General features: G+C 43.6%; 1 protein-coding gene across 2 annotated transcripts; it reads right to left on the bottom strand.

Moving 5' to 3' along the window:
* Window positions 1–2,822: 2,822 nt before the first annotated feature.
* On the bottom strand, window positions 2,823–18,701 carry igf2bp3 (insulin-like growth factor 2 mRNA binding protein 3). Of its 2 annotated transcripts, none has more exons than XM_056418681.1 (15): window positions 18,443–18,701; window positions 17,484–17,544; window positions 12,981–13,029; window positions 9,388–9,439; window positions 9,089–9,152; window positions 8,103–8,381; window positions 6,799–6,933; window positions 6,280–6,402; window positions 5,946–6,081; window positions 5,113–5,244; window positions 3,961–4,083; window positions 3,751–3,828; window positions 3,460–3,591; window positions 3,221–3,334; window positions 2,823–2,973 (listed from the first exon to the last, which is right to left on the bottom strand). In XM_056418681.1, the coding sequence occupies exons 1-15, from the start codon at window positions 18,615–18,617 to the stop codon at window positions 2,872–2,874; spliced, it is 1,755 nt and encodes a 584-aa protein (XP_056274656.1). In that variant the 5' UTR covers window positions 18,618–18,701; the 3' UTR covers window positions 2,823–2,871. The 2 variants fall into 2 exon arrangements, with proteins under 2 accessions (XP_056274656.1, XP_056274667.1); XM_056418692.1 differs by having other exon boundaries at window positions 3,961–4,080.
* Between the last annotated feature and the right edge of the window lie 1,024 nt (window positions 18,702–19,725).

The raw sequence follows: 19,725 nt of genomic DNA, 5'->3' as shown, positions 1-19,725 counted from the left end.
TTTTATTCAGAGGCATTTGACAAGTGGAGCTGTGTGTGATGGAGAGGTGATGGGGCATAAGCATTGTTGCAGAAAATGGGTGAAGGGAATATCATGCTGAAATTAGATCACTTTTCCAAAAAAACTCAGAGACCCAGTCCCTCATATCTGTCTCATACCAAGATGTTCCACGTTACACAGCCAAGAAATGCTAACAGAAGAAAATAGCTACTGAAACAGCGAGTGAGTATAGCAACTGTGAAAGACCAAAGGGAAAAAAGACAGGACTTGTATCTATTTGAAGTCTTTCAAATCAACAAAAAAAGGCAGGCCCATTTTTTTTTTTTTTAAACTGTATTTTTCTCATTTTAACTATTGAATGCAAAATCAAACACGTGATTTGACCTTTTTCACAAAAAATCCAAGCAAAAGTTCAAATACATGTAAGCCACACCACCAAAAATAGAAAGCAGAAAGAAATAGCCATCGGTTGAAGAATTCAATTGAGCCAAAAAGAGTACATATAAACACTGGCAAAAGAAAATATTTTTTATCACTTGATTATTCTCGATTCTAAAGAGTACATGATTTTAGTTTTACGTTTTCATTTATATCTGGGGAAGCATGGGGAGCCATAAAGGAGGGGTAGGTTGTGGGGGCTAAATTCTAACTAATGAAGAATGCCTCTACTTCAAATACGTGTCTAAAGAGGTAGATCAAAACAAACTGCAGAGGAGGAGGGGAAAGAGGTGGAGAGGGTGGTTTGACAGGAAGGAAGTGGGGAATTGGGAGTCGTCTGGGATATTTTTAAGTATCACTTGTGCCCCCTCAGTTAGAATGGCGCCCATGTAGAAAGAAATGTTCGGGGGACTGAGGTATCAGTGCGCGCTGGCGCTCAGTGGGGGCAGGGTAGGGTGCCACAACAACCCCCCCACCACCCCCTCAGCCGAGGTAGACGGCGTTCTACTGTGGAAGCATGAATACACTCGAGTTTTACCACAATCAACATATTTACATTCGGCATGAAGCGACAAATGAAATAAATTGAATATTTACGTTTAGGATTCCTTTCCTCTTTTCTTATACCCGCCCCTCCCCCTCCCCAAGTCGGGGTTCATTCAGTATTTTGTGCGCCTTTATCTAGCTCCTTTCCCAGTTTTAACAAATTGGAACCTCAAGTTACATTGTGTGGGTTACAGAGAATGTCTGGTTTAAATCATTTTTGTAACACAAAAAAAAAAAAAAAAAAAATGATGCGTCTCTCAGACTGACTCCACCTACCCTCACCATGCAACGGCCTGGCTACAAGGGCCACTCCGGACTGACAAAGCTTGCTCTATGAAAATAAACCTAGTCGGGCTTGGGCTTTGCCAAGACACCATCGTCAAGAAGGTGGCAGATGGCCGGGGAACAGGACAGACAAAAAAAATAAAAGACGCTCTGCTGACTGAAGGGCAACTAGAGAGGAGACCATTACGGTCCACACTGCACTGCCCTGTCACAGCCCTCCTAGGAAGGCAAACGTTTTGTTGTTGTTGACAAATTAAAGTACCATTACCAATAACAATGTCAATCCCAAAACTAAACTGGCATTGCTGTAAGTATGTACGGTTGGCATTATTTGCATGTCTTTTGATGTTTTGTACTTATTTTCAGAAGATGGTGGACCCTCAGGGGAAAAACTGAGGCGATTTTCTCTCGATACTCCTGTCAGCCGCCAGCTGAGGGGGCGCCAACTCTTGCTCCGGGGCTTCTATGTACAAATAGACTATGTACAGGGTCATCTTAAGTCACACATACACATGAACAATGCCACCTAAAGCACCCGAGTTGAAGGCAAGGTCAGTTGGCAGCTGACCAAATTTTAAATTTTCTTAAAAAAATAAAAATGTTCAAAGACTATCAGCTTTATAAAGTATACAAAATACCACAAAAGCAAAATAAAAAAGAAAGGAACATTTTTTTCTCATATATATAATCATTTTCTTTTGTCTTCTGAGGTACTAGATCCTGAGGTAGTTAAGTAAAATGCATATTAAATTGGTTTTCCTGGGCAGCAGCAGTTCGGCACCGTTTCCCCAAGTGTCAGTCATGACGCTGCCCTCACCTCTAAATATATATTCATCTATGTATATAGGTCTATCTATAAAATGCATCCAAATTTATAAAATGCCACTATCGTTACAAGGGCAGGACGCCCAATATAATCCACCCTGTCATGGGTCCTGTCCTGAAACAAGAATCTTTCCCCCAAACGTGGCCCACCCAATCTGAGCCAACCCTCCCCCAAAATAAACCTCTGTTGGTCCAACCAGGACCTTGATAGCAATGCCTTTTCCTTTCCACAGAAAAATCATGAGAAAGCTTCATCAACCAATTAAACACTAAAAGAAAAGAAAAAAGAAAAATCTGAATTCAACCAAAACATCCTGTCAGGTTTGAAGTACCACACCAATGAGGCGTTAGGAGGGGGATCCTTATTTCTTCTTTGTGACTCTAGTGTAAAAAGAGGACCACAAAAAAAAGAGGAAAAAAAAAAGAATTCAACACACCCGTGGTGGGAGGAGGAGAACGGTCGAGGGGTGTGTACATGTGAGGGCAGGTGACGTTGTTGGGCGCCCTCAGAAGTACTTTCTCACAGAGATGCAGAGAGGCGAGGTGGGTGGAGGCTTAAAGGCGTAGGGTCTCTTTCTAGCCACACTTGAAAGTTAATCAAGACAGACAAGGAGGGGTGGCTGTTTGGTTGGGTTCTGATAACCTTTGATCCCCTGAGGGGAGCATTACAACCCCTTGTCTTCCTCCTCCCCCCCCCCCCCCCCCTGGACTCCGCTGCATTTGTTTGTCGAGACTTCCGGCTGATTCAGTCACCATTCCTCCAGGACCGCTGGAGCTTTACTTCCTGCGGGGCTGAGGAGGCGGGCCTCCAGATGTGGATTTAGACTGCTGCTGCCTTTTCACCTGGGCAAGGATCTCCTGGATCTTTCTCTGAGCCAGCTGGATGACATGAGAACACGTTAGGCTCAGATCACAGCAAAGAGAAGTCAAAGAAAGAGTCCTTTAAAAACAGATGCGATCGTGACATCAAGTGACGTCTTATGGTCAATACATAGTCTCCTCAGCATGGACAAGATAACGGCTGACTGTGGGCGGAGTTTGCCTCAAAGTAGCTTACTGCATGACGTTTCTACAACATTTTTATAGAATCAGACTATATATATGGAATTCCCGTCAAAAAACCCACCTGGCATGCAAAGAAGTGTCCACTGATCTTCACGATGACCTGGTCGTTCTCATCAGGCGTCTGGTCCCTGGGCACCACCACCTCTGCACAGGTCAGGTTCTGCAGCTCGTTTACCTGCAGCAGTAATAAAGAGATAGAATAATTACAACCCAAGAGTAAATAATTGGATAGTTAACACAACTATGTAACAATTCATTTGTCAGAACAAATTTCTAGTGCAAGTTAGGTGGCCTTTTTACCGTTTTTCCACCTTTCCCGATGACTCGTCCAGCGGCAAAGGAAGGAACCTTGATGTGAGCCTCCAGCTTCACTTCTTCCTTGGGTCCAAAGAAATTCTCTTCCTTCAGCTTTCCGAAGATGCGACACTGAGCCTGCAGCCGAACAGGTTCAAATGTAGATTACTCATGATGCACTTGATAAATGGGTCCAAAAAGTTCCAAACAGCTGCTCCGATCAAGTTTAATTAGGTGGCTTCCTTTTGATTCTATCACAGTGTGTTGTGTGTTTATAAGGCTGAAGAGTTACCGCACCTTAAACTGAGCTTCTGGCGGTCCAGCGATGGTGACCCTCCTCTGGGGTGTGGAACCCACTTCTTCTGCAGGGGCGATCTGAAGGAGTGCAGACGGTATTAAATAAACGGTCCTTTTTAAATGCAACCAGCAACCGAAAGGTCAAGGCAGGGGCAACATGCAGACAGCCGGCATTAACACCATCATTCAGACGACCCGTTCGTCACTCACCTTGATTGAGGCTCCGGCAAAGTGTGACAGCTGCTTGATGTGTTGACCCTGTTTTCCAATGATGGCGCCAACCGCGAGAGCAGGGATGAACAGGTGAACCGTCTCCGACTCCGGGTGTCCCTGCTGGGGTAAACACGTTAGCGCTGCTGTGACCAGGAGTTCACGGACAGTACCTGCAGATCATTTGATTCAGCCAGCGGCAAGTTCAGACAGCGGATCACGCAAAAGCTGTTCAATTCTTTAAGCTGCATTGGAGCTCACGCCCCACGGTCATTACATCTAGTAGGAATTTCTCACCAAGGGGATCAGACTTCTGAAAGAGAGAACATTGTATGTTCCAACACCGCTCAAAACGTGTTTCTATATATAGGACACAGTATGCCACAGGCATTACCAGTATTATTAAAAAAAAAAAAAAAAAGGTTTAAGGTGGCATTTGAATATGCTGTCCATGTTACAACATGTTCCAGCACATCACTTGTGTTAGTGTGCGTGATGGACCCGAGCTCTGGAAGGGGAGGTGGTTTGGATCGTCCGAAAGGGACAACATGTAGCGCTGATGATTTTGGATCGCGGCCAATATTCCAATCAATATGTCAGCTGAAGCTACGCTTATAACTTGCTTTGGGAGCGTCCATATATGGAGAAGGGCTTTCAGTGGAGAGAAACAATCCCATCGGAAAAAATAATAATAATTCTAATGCAGCATTCTTTGCAGAAATAACTGTGTAAACCATCTGGTGATTTTAAGTATAAATATTGGCCATACTAATATTGCACTGCAGGATTTAAATTTAGGGCCTTCCTAAAAGTGAAGGATTACGGGGCAATAGGAGAAGAACTTTGCCCCCCTAATCCCGCAGCCACAAGCCGTGCAAAGCACTTTGGGACGGGTGATTTATAGCAAGGGGCTGGCTGCTCGCCGACAACACACAGGCCCAAAATGGCCCTTCACCCCTATAAGGACTGCACTAAAGGAAACTTAGACACAAAGCCGAGTTGCTAAAGACTAATTTCTTTAATTAATTGTAGTTTTCCTGACACAAGAGTGGCAGAGCATCGTTTAAAATGGAAGACACACCCCGTCCTGGATTTGAAGGAGTGGGCGTGGGGCAAACCACTTGACCATGTGCCAAGGAGACCGTCACTTACCCCAAATGATGAGCATCCACCGTGGGCTCCTGGAGGTGGCATGCCGGACATGGAGTGGCCCATGCCTGGGGCTCCACTCGGGAACAAACCCAAAGCGTTCAGATTCAAGCCCGGAATCAGGTTGGACTGGAGCTGGAGTGACACGAGAATATTTCTATTAACACAATACAGGTTGTGGCAACGCAATGAATCCATTATTTGGGAGGAGGGAGGACTTCAGATAACTCCACAAATCTAAATCCAGCTGCTTCGGCTTGATTTGGGGAGGGATGTTTGCTTATTCTTCCATGTTCTTGATGCACTCTTTAAAATCGTACATTAATTATTATTTCCATTTTATAAATGACATGGATGCTTTGTAATGAGCTTTATTTTTCCCCGGTGGAGTACTCGTAACGCCCTATTTGACAGCGGTGGAGAAGGAATTGTAGACCAACTAGAATTTCATAGAAAGTCTGAAAACTTTCCATTAACTTCTTAAGCATCGAGAGAAACTTGGTGACAGAAATATAAGCCCCATGGAAAACCATCGTTTCTGTTTTGGAGTTATATGAAATTGAGTCCGGATAGGAAAGTGCTGCTGTTGCAGCAACATTTCCAGATCACTGTTGTGCATGTTAACACCATTTACAGATTATCTTTCTAAAATGTTTATTTTTTCCTGTGATCTGGCTTCTGTTTTTAATATACTTCACATGCATTTACTTGACGACTAATCTACTGGAGCAGACCGTCTACTTAACTTGTAAAGCCGAGGCAGTTTTCCCAGTTTGACACAAATAAAAACGCAACCTTTTCAATAATAACGTTCCTTGTCGAATAAAAATGCTTACATTCATAGCAGCCATGTCACTGTCATACGATTCCCTAATCTTCTTCATCAGCTCCTCCTCGGCTCTTGCACACGCTTCGATGGTGCCCTTCACTGTGATGGTCCGCTCTGGGTTGTACACAGTCAAGTCCTGGAGACTGAACAGAAAAATGGAGGGAGGGGGGGGGCACGAGAACAATTGTGTTAGACTATGAATTCTGACAGCATGGCGTACATCTTTAATGTTGTAGTATATGCTTTGGGAAGCGGCACTTTTATGAATGGGTCGCAGAGACGATAAATAGAGTGAATAAAAAGCGCTATCGGTGAACTGCGGGTGCATCAAACTGTCTTACGCTGAGATTGTGATCTTGGTCTCTGTGTCCTGCTCGATTTTCTTCAGGTTGCGTCCTTCCTTTCCAATTAACCTTCCTACGAAGTTGTTGTGTGCAAGTATTTTCAGTGGGATCTCCTCAGTGCTGCAAAAGACAGATGGGATGTTTATTTAATGGCCCTACAACAGTTCAGACCTCTCCTACAAATGTCCATTTTAATCGACAGTACCTTTTGACATTTCGTCACATTCTATAGAGAAGCTGTGCTATTTGCAATCCAGCTATTCACATGTGCCAATTATGTCACAGACAGCTGAGCATCACACATACCATTTAAAAACTAATATTTTTAACTCCGTTGTAATTACATGTCATTTTAAGAAAGCTTTGGAATTTTAACAAAAGGCATATTTGCATATCTGTGTGAAACAAAACCGCTTCTGGTCTTTCACAAGTTTATAGGAGAGGCATAAAATACCAAGAAACAGGTTAAACCAAGGCAAATATTCTCCCTCTCATTTTGTTTGGGCACAAACTCACAACTTTGTGTCGAGGGCTTCCTTCTGCATGATCTCCATGATCGTTGTACAAGCGTTCGAACAACCTTCAGGGGTGGAGTGAATCGTGATGGGCTTCTCTGCTGCACCAGCATTTTCTTTCCTATGGATGTCAATCCTGGAGCAACGGAAAAGCACATTTATTCGTATAGCACATTTAAAAAAGACAACGCATTAGACCGGAAGGAATTTAGACTAGATATAAGAAACACAGGTTATACAAATAAAATAGAAAAGACAATTGGAAAACAAACCCAAATTGGTTAAAAACATATTTAAATAACTTGAATAGAATTAGTTAACCCAAAGGGGAATCATTCTCCTGGTCAAAGGACTGTAGCAGTTATGTTCCATGACTACAACAAGACTGTATGGCCAGGTTTGTGGTATTTAATGGTAGCAATTAAGGTGCTGAGTCAGAGCTGGAAAATGACAATATTTAAATATAATCTGCAATAGAGGGAGGCTGTAGATGTTGAAAAGAAGAGGCCCAATAATGGAGCCTTGAGGAACTCCTGGTAATCTTTGAATTCACTTTTTTTATTTTTTATGCTCAGATGTGCAATGACTGATCGAAAAAAATAGTCCGTCTTTCAAATAGCAATCCAGCAAGCTGGTTAGAATCCTGAAACCTACAATTTTTTTCCCAGCCCATTTCGTCATATGTTGTAGTTGAATGGCGCAATTAGGCCTAATACTAAGACGTAAGCTTTTCCACTATGTGTTTAAGTAGATTGAAGACTTTAAGAGTAGTGAAAATGATAACTAGAAAACAATCGTTTAGAGCCAAGAGGGTGCTTTTTCAATTATTTTACTACCAAATGGGAGGTTTGATATGGACCTCTAATGTTAATTAGTTAATGTTTAGATTGTCATTTTCTTGAAGGTGGCTTAATAACTGCATCGTCAAGGCCTGTGGGGAATAGGCAGTATATAGAAGTAATGACTAGTTGCAAAAGACACGGCACAATTTAGAAGCAAGTACAATAAAGGCATTTCTATTATTGTTTTTGGCAATAATGTTATTCAAGAACTGGCTCACATTTCACAGTGCTACATCATGAATGCAAAGTCTCTATACATGTCATTAAGAACTTAGACATCTGATTTCTAACACTTGCATTCAGCTTTTAGACACACATGGCATTTCTCCATAGGCCTTTTCTCTTCCCAGAGACTACCTTTATCCGAGTAGGAGAATAGGTCCTACTTTGATCCTGGAAGTACCGAAATAGTAGAAGACACAGCTCACCGGTCCTGTACAATTCCCGACCTCTGTGTACGTACTTTGAATGGGTCTGTTTGGTGATGTTGCGGATAGTGGCACCTTCCTTGCCGATAATTGCCCCTACAAACTGCGTGGGAACCAGTATGCGCAGCGGGATGTCCGACTGCATTTTGGGCCGGGCGCCCAGACTTGGAGAGTCAGAGCGAGAGTTTCCACGGGCGACGTAGCCTCTCCTGCCCCCCGCTGAAGGACCCTCTGGCGCAGCCGTCTCATCTGGGATAAACGACACTTTTAAGGCGAAGTTCTCCATCATAGATCCATTCAGCTTCTCTAGTGCCCTGGGGAGCACAGAGAGACGTCAGTCTAGAAAACTCTGGCGAGCCGCACAGGTGTGATTTAACACAGGAAAGCTTCGACGTTAATCATGGAATGAAATGCTCCGAATAGACAAACTCATTTCTGGGATCCACCCAAGTGTCAGGTTGGATTTCTTTCCCATTTCCTTATCAGTGGAAAATCGAGGGGCTTAAGTCTAAATTGAAACGGTTCATGTCTCAACTGATTGGCACAAAGGACACAGAGTTAAGAGGTCCTTACAATCCCTACATACTAAGGGGCATCAGCAAAACATCACTTTACGTGTGCTACGAGAAATTCCCTCAGGATAGCATTCACACTTCATACAAGCCTGCCTCCTCAGCCTCGAGGATCGGTAGAGCCTGAATCCTACAACCACTCATGCAGAGAACATTGTAGTGTGATTCATGTACACCAGGGGGCACCAGATGGTTAATTTAACCCCCCCCCCCCTCTTCCCTCTTCAGCACATACACTGCCCCCTCCCCCCCTCACTGTCATTGCTTGTCAAATTAAACTACTGGATTTTTGAAGGTGCACTGTAAGAAGGCTAGACAGAGGAGGTTGCTATAATTTCCAACAGAATGCTAGCTGAAGAAAAAAATGTTCAGCAGATCCATGTGAAAGACATCGAGACAGATGATCTGGAGGTTGATGATGGGAATACCCTCCATGTGCGTATACTCACAGCTTGGCCTGGTCCTTGGCTGCATATCGAACGTTGACGACTGCAGTCTCTGTGTCAGTGTTTACTGTGGGAGAACAAGTCAAATTGAGTCAACAGACACATTCAATGGAACAGACACAATTTACCAACATGATTACACATTATTTACATCAGAAATTGTAAAAATTCCAAAAGAATCCTTTAGCATTTTCAATTGAAACAAAGAATGTCACAAATAAATTCTGAACGCAGTACTAAAAAGGTGAGTTGAGGCAAGGTGGTGGAATAACATTGAGCGAATTAAAGAAGTATTTTTCTACCTTGTTCACAGCTCTCTACTGGACCATACTGAGCAAGCATACCATCCAAAACCTGGGAGAAAGAGAAAGAAAAGCCAAGATTACTCAGAGCCCTTTGACCAGATCATGTTCGCGAGCGGAGGATCATTTGTAGGAACCAGCCCAGCTCACGACCAGGACACAGCCCATTAATTCTGACGCCCATGTTGATTTACGTGGATACATTTGCTAACTTCTTGTAAAAGCCTGTCTACCTCAAATTATGACTCCTCTGGTAATTTGCATGGCGCTCCAGGTGCCTAGTGAGTTTTATTTAAAAAAAAGTACCTATAATTAATTGGAAAACAAATTCTTAAAAAGGAAAAACACACGCCATATAAAATGTTAGGACTATAAGCAGCCCGCTATTCACACAATAAATATAGATTTTGTTTAACCATGTCAAACAAAAAAAGGATGCCTTTACATTTTGGCAAAAGTATAAAAGATTTTTGTTTCCTTCCCAACATTTTTTTATGTTTGCTTTATAAAAGATGCATTTAAAAAGAAAGCCACACCATGCTGGCCACCTGCCAAATCCAGAAACCACAGGATTTCAATTCATAGACATGAGCAAATGTGGGTGAGGGGGGAGCGAGGCTTCTAAGCTAAGCGAAGACATCCGACAATGCTCAGTCAAACCAGAGGCCACACCCCCAAGAGTTCAACCCCACTTTCTAGCCAACAAGACAGTGTCCCTGCCCCCCCACTCAGCTAGCCCACAAACCATGCAATATCCCGCCTCCCTGCCATCTCTGCTCCCCGTCATTGGCTGCTCCTGCACCGATACTACTTCCCTGAAGCCAAGAGTGGCTGGCTGCTGGATGGACGCCTTGCCTGACCATCTACAGAGTACAGCCAATGGGAATCCAGGCCATTCAGGAAAGGGTGGGGTACATTCCAGCAGGAAGCAATGGCTGGGGGAGGGGTACTGGTTCATGCTACACATTCTGTGAATCGGAGCACATTGAAGGGAAGCAGTCCAGGCCCACCCACCCACTGCAGCTTGTGAACAAGCTCCTATGCTCCAACACTATTCAATGCTTGCTGTAGTGCTACACACACACCATGACCCAATGTATTATCTACCTGATAAGATGCATACAAGGCCTTTGCAGCAAAAGATCCCATTCTACTATGTTACTCCATTATTCTAACCCCTCCCCCACCCACCCTCCTCTGGGGGAGAGAAACCTCCATGTCACCTTTGGAGAAAGCAACCAGCTTGCTCGCTACACACTCTGAACATGGGTGGATCTGGAGCTGCAGTTGAGGGACGTGCGTAGGCCAAGCCCACCATTACAAAACACTGAGCCTCTCCGCAGCCATTCGATCACACAGTGATTCGGCCTGAAATCTAAAGCCATGCGTTAACTTTACAACCTCCATATTCTAATTAGCCATGCATAGTCTTTATGGAGCGGAACAATTTAAATAAACAAAGCTGCAGGCACACGCCATCGGAGCTAAACTTCTGCAGAGGGGAAGAAACGGTCACGTAAAGCTGCGTTACTGCCACATGAGCCACATGAGGTTCCAAATGGAGGTCAACAATAAGGTCTCGAGTTTAACACATTTTAGAAAAAAATTAAATATGCAAGTGAAATTTGTCATAGAAATATTTAAATTAAAGTCCAGGTAAACTTACGTGTGCCGAGCCAACTCGTGTGTAATCGGAGTACGTTTTATCACATGCAGACACTCGACTGCTGCGCAACACTCACTCAACCCCCAATCAGGGAGTGGCCTTAAAATCTGACCTTATTACAGCTCATAATAATTTACGATGTTCATTTTTACGCAACATCTTTTTGCTTAAGAGGCAATCTCAAAGAAGCCACCATCTCATGAGGTAATAGTGATAGAGCACTAGAGTGATTTTTGCCATTGTATGTACACAGAAAGAAAAAATACGCTGCATACAATTAATGAATTGTGGAAGTCTTATTGCAACAAAAAGACTGACTAAACTCTAAAAACACTCTTTTCACTCAAATGTAAAGTAAAAACCAACCAGCATAAATCTTAACAGACCTTTACTGCTTCAACTCCCTTCAAAGCCTTTGTCGAAACCTGACACAAGAACATCCAATTAACTCATCGGAGTTATGCAACTGATGACACTTTAGATCAATTCAGACAATTAATTTGTCACAGAAAATATGTGAGTGTATTTTAGCCTAAAATACCGAGTCACTTCCTACCTTAATCCAAGATCAACAGAAATTGAGTGCAGTTGCCTGTGTTAGAATAGTTGCGTACAATAATCGGTTTGAAAAGGATTTACTGCAAATTGTGAATTTGTATTTTAGTTTTTTCTTTGACCCGTCAAAGTTGTTTATATACAATTGCATCTCATTGTATAAGTTCTTGTAGATTTTATATTTCCTGTATTTTAGTTAACAATGCTAGGCAAATACAGTAATTTGAGGGGCTGGATTCCATAATTGTTAGTTTTACCATAAAGATGCCTTGTAATATATTCTTGGGTACCATAAACTATGTCCTTAAATTAGGATCCAGTTAAATCTTTACAGAATCTAAACCTTTTTTTTTTTTTAAAGCTTCAGACATTTAGTGTTGGGCTGCCCCCATGATTAGTCGACAAATCAGGCGCTTTATCTCAGTCATTAGAAATGCTTTTTTTAATGCTGAATTACTTTTCTCAAACTTCTGACATCATCTCTGGTAAGCACAAGATTTAAAGTGTAGCACTTGTGCAATTGTCCAGAAACTCAGCTTTAGTTGAATATGAATTTATTTGGTTGCTGCTAGTTTTGTGTTTCTTGCACGTTCAGTGATGGCATGCATTGCACTCAGTGTATAGGTGCCTACATGTCAAACACTGAAATATGTGCCTCTTTCAAAACATTTTAATGACTTGATTTCAGGCCTCATTTATAGCAAATCAAGTACACAAACAAAACTACTCGGGTTGGCTAGGGGGGCGTGGCAGTTCATGTTAAACTGCTTTAACATGAACGTTCACTTAATCTTATTTCAAAAGAAATAATCAAGACAAAACACATGGTGTGGAAAGATATTCCCTTTCAAACTAGCCCGTGTGATAAGTATTAAAAACACTGACTGAACTAATTAATGTTTACCATTTTAAGTACATCAGATGCCGTGAAGAGTGAATTCAAAACGGGAGCAAGCGTTTTCTAATTGCTTTAGGTAGCTAATAATGTGTAGATATATGATGCTACTAAGATCATGTAAATGCTCAATGGGATCCGTGCAGGCCTTACCCAGTCAAACTACATTGAAAGCTCGCTTTAAATTCTTCCAAAGTTTATTTTTACGAAATAACTTTTTGAGCAGCTAAATCATAACATTTTTTAAAAAACAAAATTATACCAACGATTACTTATTATATATTCAATACGTTCTGTTCTACCATTCACAATTCCAACCCTTTGGTCAGTGCGTTATACTGGCTTGAGCTTGCAGACATGGATCATGAAGCACATGCTCCATTGAAAAAGGGAGGCAAGGCGACTCCAGAGGCCCCTAAATGAGAGCCTACTTGGGCTGCACGATGGTACCCCGCCCTGGAAGCCGGGAGCACTCACCTCCCACTGCATGTGAGGCGGGATGTTCCTGATCTGCAGCTTACAGCTCCTAGAGAGAGCAAGAAGGAAAAAGGGTAGAGATGGAGAGAGAAATAAATTGATGGAGGAAGATGGGAGAGAAGAGGGGAGAGACAGTTAGTTGCTGACAATACCAAAGGTACAATGAGACAAAAAGTTAATAAAAAAAGAATTTAAAACAGTATTCCTGAATTCCCTCCACCATCTAGTGAGAAGAAGACCAGGGTGGAGGATCTGCAGATACAACTCCGGCTTTAATTCCATTCACAACCCAGCAGGTGCACTGAGACGCCCAGAGGAAAATGTGGGAGGAAGTGATGGAGAAAAAAAAAAAAAGCAGGTAAAGGGGTGATTTAGAGTCACCACTTGGTGGCCTAAATTGAGTTGTGGGTGCTCAAAATTATCCCAAAATGCACCATGCCCCTTATCCCAAACCACCAATTGAGTCAGATGGTGCGAAGAACGGGATGGGGAAGAGAAGCAGGATTGTGAAGCAGCAGAAAGAGCGCAGAGGGAGAAAAATATATATATATTGGCGAGGTGAAGACGCATCTGAATGTCTTGTATACACAGGTCGAGTCAAGCGTGTGCCCTGTGGCGTCGCATAATGATTCAACCGCTGCCCGGATTAGGCCCAACCTTAAACTAAAAAACACTAACCCAGGAGCGGCCAGCGGTTGCATCAAACCCCGGTGAAGGGAGGGAGTGGTGCTGCAGGTGTCAAACGGAAACCAAAGGGAATCTCTGCTAGCCGCGTCACACGAAACGGGCCGAATAAAAAATAAATAAATGACGAGCTTGTTTACAGTGTGTTCATAGCGCAGAAGCAAGTGGAGACCGGCAGTCACAATGGTGCCGCTGTGCTCCGTCACCAGAAAAAACAGGCACAGAAATCCAATTCATCCCTTTAGCTTGAAGGTCCACAAATATCGTCGCATGTTGCACACAGCAGCGTGGCGTACCACGACGAGTGGAGGTCGCGCAGACAATGAAACTTGTGGGTCAATGAGTCAGAGTTTCGCAAGTGTCCACATGCATGTGGACATTTTATAAAATGATGGCGAAAAGTGCAGGCGAATCCAAAGTTCACTGCCTGTTGATACGCACGGATCTAAAGGAACAACATGTACATATGGCTGGGAGCAGAGGTATAAGCATACTCACACAATGTGGAATCACAATCCCTGACCCAACCCTATTTCTACACCAGCCTTACGCTCACGATATGTGTGCAGCTAATTAAAGTCATACTGCGTTATTCAAAATATCCCATCTTCCGTGTAAAAACTTTAAGGTATAGAGTGATGCCACACACACAGCTTAGTCTGTTCTTCAAGCTACACTGACCCGTTAAGACATGTAAATGCAGCGCCACTGCTAGTGGTTGATTTCTAATTGACCTTAACGACATGCAACATTTATTAACTTTACGCTTCAAATTTAGTAAAGTTATTTGCAAGTACACACAAGCTCGTCTACGCAGTAAAACGTTCTGTGCATGTCCAACAAGGGCCGCAGCAGTAGTCCTCAGCTTAGCCGCTACGGCCATAATCAACCTAAAGCACGACGACTACATATTTAATTTTGAGACATTAGGAAACTAGTTTATTTCTTAAATGGGAAAATTGTAAAGAAAATTAAGGGCGAAAAAGAGGAATTCCAGCCCTTTCCGGCCCACAGTGCCATTCCTGGTTGATCGGGCCCCCCTCTCCACACATTCTGTATGCTCTGCATTGCGGTGGGAACGCCATGCGAAATGTGCAAATGCACCAAGCACTTCCAGTCGGATTAACCTATAGCTTCACACACACACACACACAGAGAAGAAGTCAGCCAGGGTATTGGTGGGGTGGGGGTTGGTATACATTCCCTTGTCCAAGCCTTTGATTTGGGGAGGGGGAGTGTGTGTGTGTGTGTGTGTGTGAGTGAGTGTGTGAGTATGGTGTGGATGAGGGGGAGGGGGGCTAGCACTGTTTCAGGCAAGGGTAACAAGGGCCCTCTCTGCCCTGTGGGGGTGGGGCCCTGTTGCCATGGACACGGACAAGTCCACTGACAGGAACATGTAGAGCAGGGTTAAAAGTGGGAGGGGGAGGGAAGTGCCAGGAGTGACTGGGGGTTGACTCATCATGTGATGGCCTGGAGGAGGCCGGACATCTTATTTACCTTCTTTTTATAAAAACAATGTGTTAAATAAGAGCCCATATTCTACTTGTTCGGCCGATTCATTTGCCGCCCGGCTTAGACCTCGGGGCCTTCACTGTGGACAACATACACAAGTGGGTGTAGAGACATTCAGCATCCTTTAAAACATGAAGTCAAAGCACCTTGAGACGGCACAGCACCTGTATTCTTAATTACTAAACTCTGGTCTTCACTGCCATGGCTGGCCTTACATGCACACATAAGGTACCGTCAATATTTACATTTGGATAGATTAGAATTACAATGAGTTGAATATTAGTAAGAATTTACTCAACTTCTCCAAACGTGACACATTTGTCTCTAAATCCCCAAAAAATAAACATGGCCCAGTAACAACAAATTCAATATTTTTGTAAAAAGCTGGGTCATAATTGTCATTTTAAGGAAAATGTCAATTGTGCAAAAGAGTCATTTTAACTGAAATGCAAGTACACCTGTAAAATTATGAGTAATGCTTGATTTCCTATTGTACATTTCACATTGAAAAAAAAACTAGTGGGTGTTATATTTAAATGCGCCCCCCAAAAAAAGCACAAACGTTTCAGAAGCTGGCAGTGATATATAAATGTCGATACGGTCTGAAAGATATAACTAAATACTACCAATACAACGCATCTGTAGACAACATGTTAATTTAACAGAAGCATTTATTTATTTGTACTGTTATCAGGAGACGTTTTATACTAACATATTATGCAACTATACGTTTTAGTGGGCTTTTTGGCCACATCCAAAACAAAGTCACAGGAATGTACATCTGGACGTTTGATTACATGATTTTTTTTGTTGCCCAACGTGAATCGCCACACTACACGTCATCCTTCACATTTCCATCTTCATGACTACCAAACTGTAGCCATCCCACCTTGATCTCTCTCTGCTGGAGCACTTCCCCCTTGCCGAGGGGTTCAAAGGTTAAGCCACGGTGATTGGCCCAGACCCCAGTTGATATTTGCAGGTTGGAATGCAAAGAAGGGCCTCAGTGTAGAAGTGTGTGCAGCCAATACTCAGAATACTGTTCTCATTGACTACTGCCATGTCCCATGTTGTAAAGGGAGGGCACGTTTGACTTTCTTTTTCTTTTTTTAAGTGTGGCTGAAATTCGACTCTGTTGCTGCAAAAGCCCCCCACTGCAAGCTACGCTAGAAGACAGAGGAACTTCGCCATTTTTTTCGTGATCAGGAACATTTGGGGAGGAACGTCTCAAGAGTTGACGCACAATTCCTCTTGTAGCTCACCTGGTTTATTTATCCCAGATGCATTTTAGACAAACAGCCCGTCAAGCTGTCAGGTGGGAAATACATTTCACGTAAAAAATGTTTTTTTTAAATACCCTTTTCCAAATCTACACTATTAATTTGTCACGTATAGTCGTGGGAAAGCCCTTCCTGTGCATTTGGCGTAAAACACCGGATCATTCAAGCAAACTCTTTTTTTTAAATTCACTAAAACATACATATTACAATTAGTTATAAGAAATCCTTACACCAACAGCCATTTCAATTAAATTCAAGAGGCAGATTAATTATGACCGAATTGCGTCACCACCAAAAAATACGCACACAAACCCCAAACGCTCGCCATTACGTGTACGTTACAAATGATGGAGTAAATGGCGTCATTCACACAAATAATTAGCACTGGGGACTAACTCTCGAGACAACCGGTTTTCCGTGATTTCGGACCCAAACCGCCCGTTCCACACGCGTTTGGGAATCCATCTCATGCAACAGCAGCACAATGTGCAGAGGAGGGCGGAAGCGCAGGGCAGGCAGGGAGAGTGACGGGCAGATCCTTCTCAAATGGACGACTCCACAAGGCCTGTGCGCCTCAACCCTGCCTGCACTCATATCAAAACCGCACACTCGGGCTTTTTCAAAATCGCCCTGACGTTGGAGCTCAATTAATACACTGTGTGGACAACACGCGCAAGTGGGTGGGCGAGGGACAAAATGCAGCCATTTGCTGGCTAAACCCAAACGCACTAGGGTTTTAGGAGCAGCACCCTCCAGTCATGGCGAGAGGAGGGAGTAGGCTCCGTCACCAACATAGGCCCCTTTCATTTGACCCCCAGAGCATTCAGAAGAAGAAGAAAAGACAACTTATTCAAACAAAATGTAAAATGCTGAATTAACCGTTAACAGCAACATGAAAGTACATTTCTAGCAAATATCACTTGGTCAAAATGAAAAGCCTTTTAAAGAAAATGGGTGGAGGAAAAAATATGTTTAGCTCCCACAAGTTGGGACTTTATATTTAAACCACAGAAAAAAATGAACCTACCTTTGACGTTTAGGGACAGAGTGCTCCACGTCGAGAAGTTTCCCATGAAGTTCAACTTTACCTATAAAAACAAAACCAGAAACAGAACTATTAGTGTCTTTAAATCATTTGACCTCAACAGGCCTCTTCTCCAGCCATTTAGTATCAGTGTTTACTACTTATTTTGTGCAGAGGCCTAACGGCCTAACAGGCCCATATGTACACATGGAGACATCCTGAATATGTACATCTAATTGTGATACTACACACACACACACACACACCATAAAGTGTGCGAGCCATGCACGAGCACAATACGTAAAAATCACACAAGCACATTTGTACGCATCCCGTTAGGAGCACGCCTCGCTTTGATTTAATAACACACCGTGAGACGAGTTGAATAATATACAAAAGCAAATGAACGCGTGGCTCAGTTAGTTGGCCTACATTTGACCAACACAATTAAGAGATGGCTTCACACTGTAGGGAGTTGTGACCACTGGAGAAGGCCTGTAGTTTGAAACCTGGATAATCAAATTGAAGCTGATAAAATTAACACACAAAGGTATTTTCTCCCATGTTGCCACAGGAGTGTGTGTGATAAAGCCCACAGTATGGTTCACTTTACGGCGTCCGCAGCGCGCTGCCTGTGCGCCTCGCTGCCCTGAACGTCACATATCGGGGAAAGCCTTGGCATTTCTCATCCTCGTGATTAGGTTTACTCGACCATTTTATCAAGCCACACTCAGGGAAATTACAAGAGCACAAATTCACTCAAAAGCCATGGCAGCTTTTTGTGAGCCCACAGTGTCAAAAGGCCAAGTAAAGGTTGTGCGAGAGAAAGAAACGCTTGGTTACACCCCACCCCCCCCCCCACACACACACACACACTACAGAGTAAAGTAAAGCCAATCTTCACACAATGGCAGCAGTTTGAAAGTCTTTCCAAAATGCCACTTTAGCCCAACATTTCTCACCTGAAAGAACATCGATGGCCTTCATTGCAGCTTTCTCGTCCGGGCAATCCACAAACGCATACCCAGTTTTGACAAGAAACGGACTATTGTGCGGAATCTTCCATTGCACAAAGATACTTTCGAGGTCCTCCTCGCTCGTCTCAGCGCTCACGTTGCCAATGTATAGCTTATTCATGTTCTGCGCTGAAAAGGGACGATCTTCACGCTGAGGGAGAGATTGTATTTGCTCTCACGGGTGTGCAGTGTTTGGAGTCGCCCAAATCGCCTTTACTACTACGGAGCCGCTGTGGCGTGCTACCCGGTCGTTCAAGCACCAGATAGATTTAAACTGGCAGCCTCACAGTGCGTCCGCTCTACCTCGCCCGTCTGTCTCTATCGCGCAATAAATAAATGCTCAATTATTAATCTCGTGTCTCCAAACGATGGCAGGCTGGGTGAAAAGGAGGAGAAACTACTTTGTGTCTTCCTCCAAACCCCTTGGCAAAGAGACAGAGAATGTCACACACGGTAAGGCTGGCGCCCGCCTCCAAGTCTAGAGCCTAGAAGGAGAAGGAGAAGAAGAAGAAGAAGAAGGAGGAGAAGGCGGTGAAAAAAAAATCCTCCGCTATTCGGTTTTTTTTTTTTTTTTTTTTTTGAATGAGCCACGTGTTCAGACTACAAATCAGCCCACACGTGAGGAATCCCAATTGCTCAATTAAGTGTTTGGGATTGGGGGAAATTGCACGGGAATCTGGGGTGGGGACAGAAGAGGGGAGTGGATCAAAAAAAAAGGAGGGGAAGAGTGGATTGGTGTTGGGAAAAACCTGGCGAGCTCTGTGCGTAAAGGGATTCCGTGAGAACCTAGTGTATCTTTACTAGAATCACATTCGTGTGCCTTTCTCTGCAAAGCCTCGACTCTCATTGGTCGGTTGAGGAATCGTTGCACTAAGGCACGCCCATAGCAGGAATGACGCTGATATTGCGGGGGGCTCGTGCGCACGGCTGTGTTAAGTGCGCTGTACTGATGACACAGGAGGAGTCTCCATTCATAAATTATGTTACACTATATTGTTAAATTGCCCGCTGAACACATTTAATTTGAAGAAACTTGACTAGAGAGCGCCCTGCGCCGCTCTACGGGCCTTCGCGTGAGCGAGGGGAGTGACACGTACTACTCTCCACATAACGGCATCCATCTTCTCCAGCGAGAGTGGAGCCGTGCCCTCTCTGAACCACGACTCAAAGTCCAACAGCAGGCCCGATGTGCCCGTGGCTGCAGTAAATTATATCGAGGGGGAGTCTCT

This window comes from Pseudoliparis swirei, chromosome 1 (genome assembly GCF_029220125.1).
Source record: "Pseudoliparis swirei isolate HS2019 ecotype Mariana Trench chromosome 1, NWPU_hadal_v1, whole genome shotgun sequence".
In the NCBI taxonomy this organism is placed as follows: Eukaryota; Metazoa; Chordata; class Actinopteri; order Perciformes; family Liparidae; genus Pseudoliparis; species Pseudoliparis swirei.
The sequence above is the reverse complement of the archived record's forward strand: the minus strand, read 5'-3'. Positions and strand labels throughout refer to the sequence as shown.

Excerpts from the sequence above, each read along its gene's own strand:
- igf2bp3 (XM_056418681.1), bottom strand. The coding sequence starts at position 18,617 with ATGAATAAGCTATACATTGGCAACGTGAGCGCTGAGACGAGCGAGGAG. Across the intron at positions 4,084-5,112 it reads GTGGATGCTCATCATTTGGG|CAGGGACACCCGGAGTCGGA; the intron begins GTAAGTGACGGT and ends TGTTTACCCCAG. Across the intron at positions 3,592-3,750 it reads CGCCAGAAGCTCAGTTTAAG|GCTCAGTGTCGCATCTTCGG; the intron begins GTGCGGTAACTC and ends GTTCGGCTGCAG.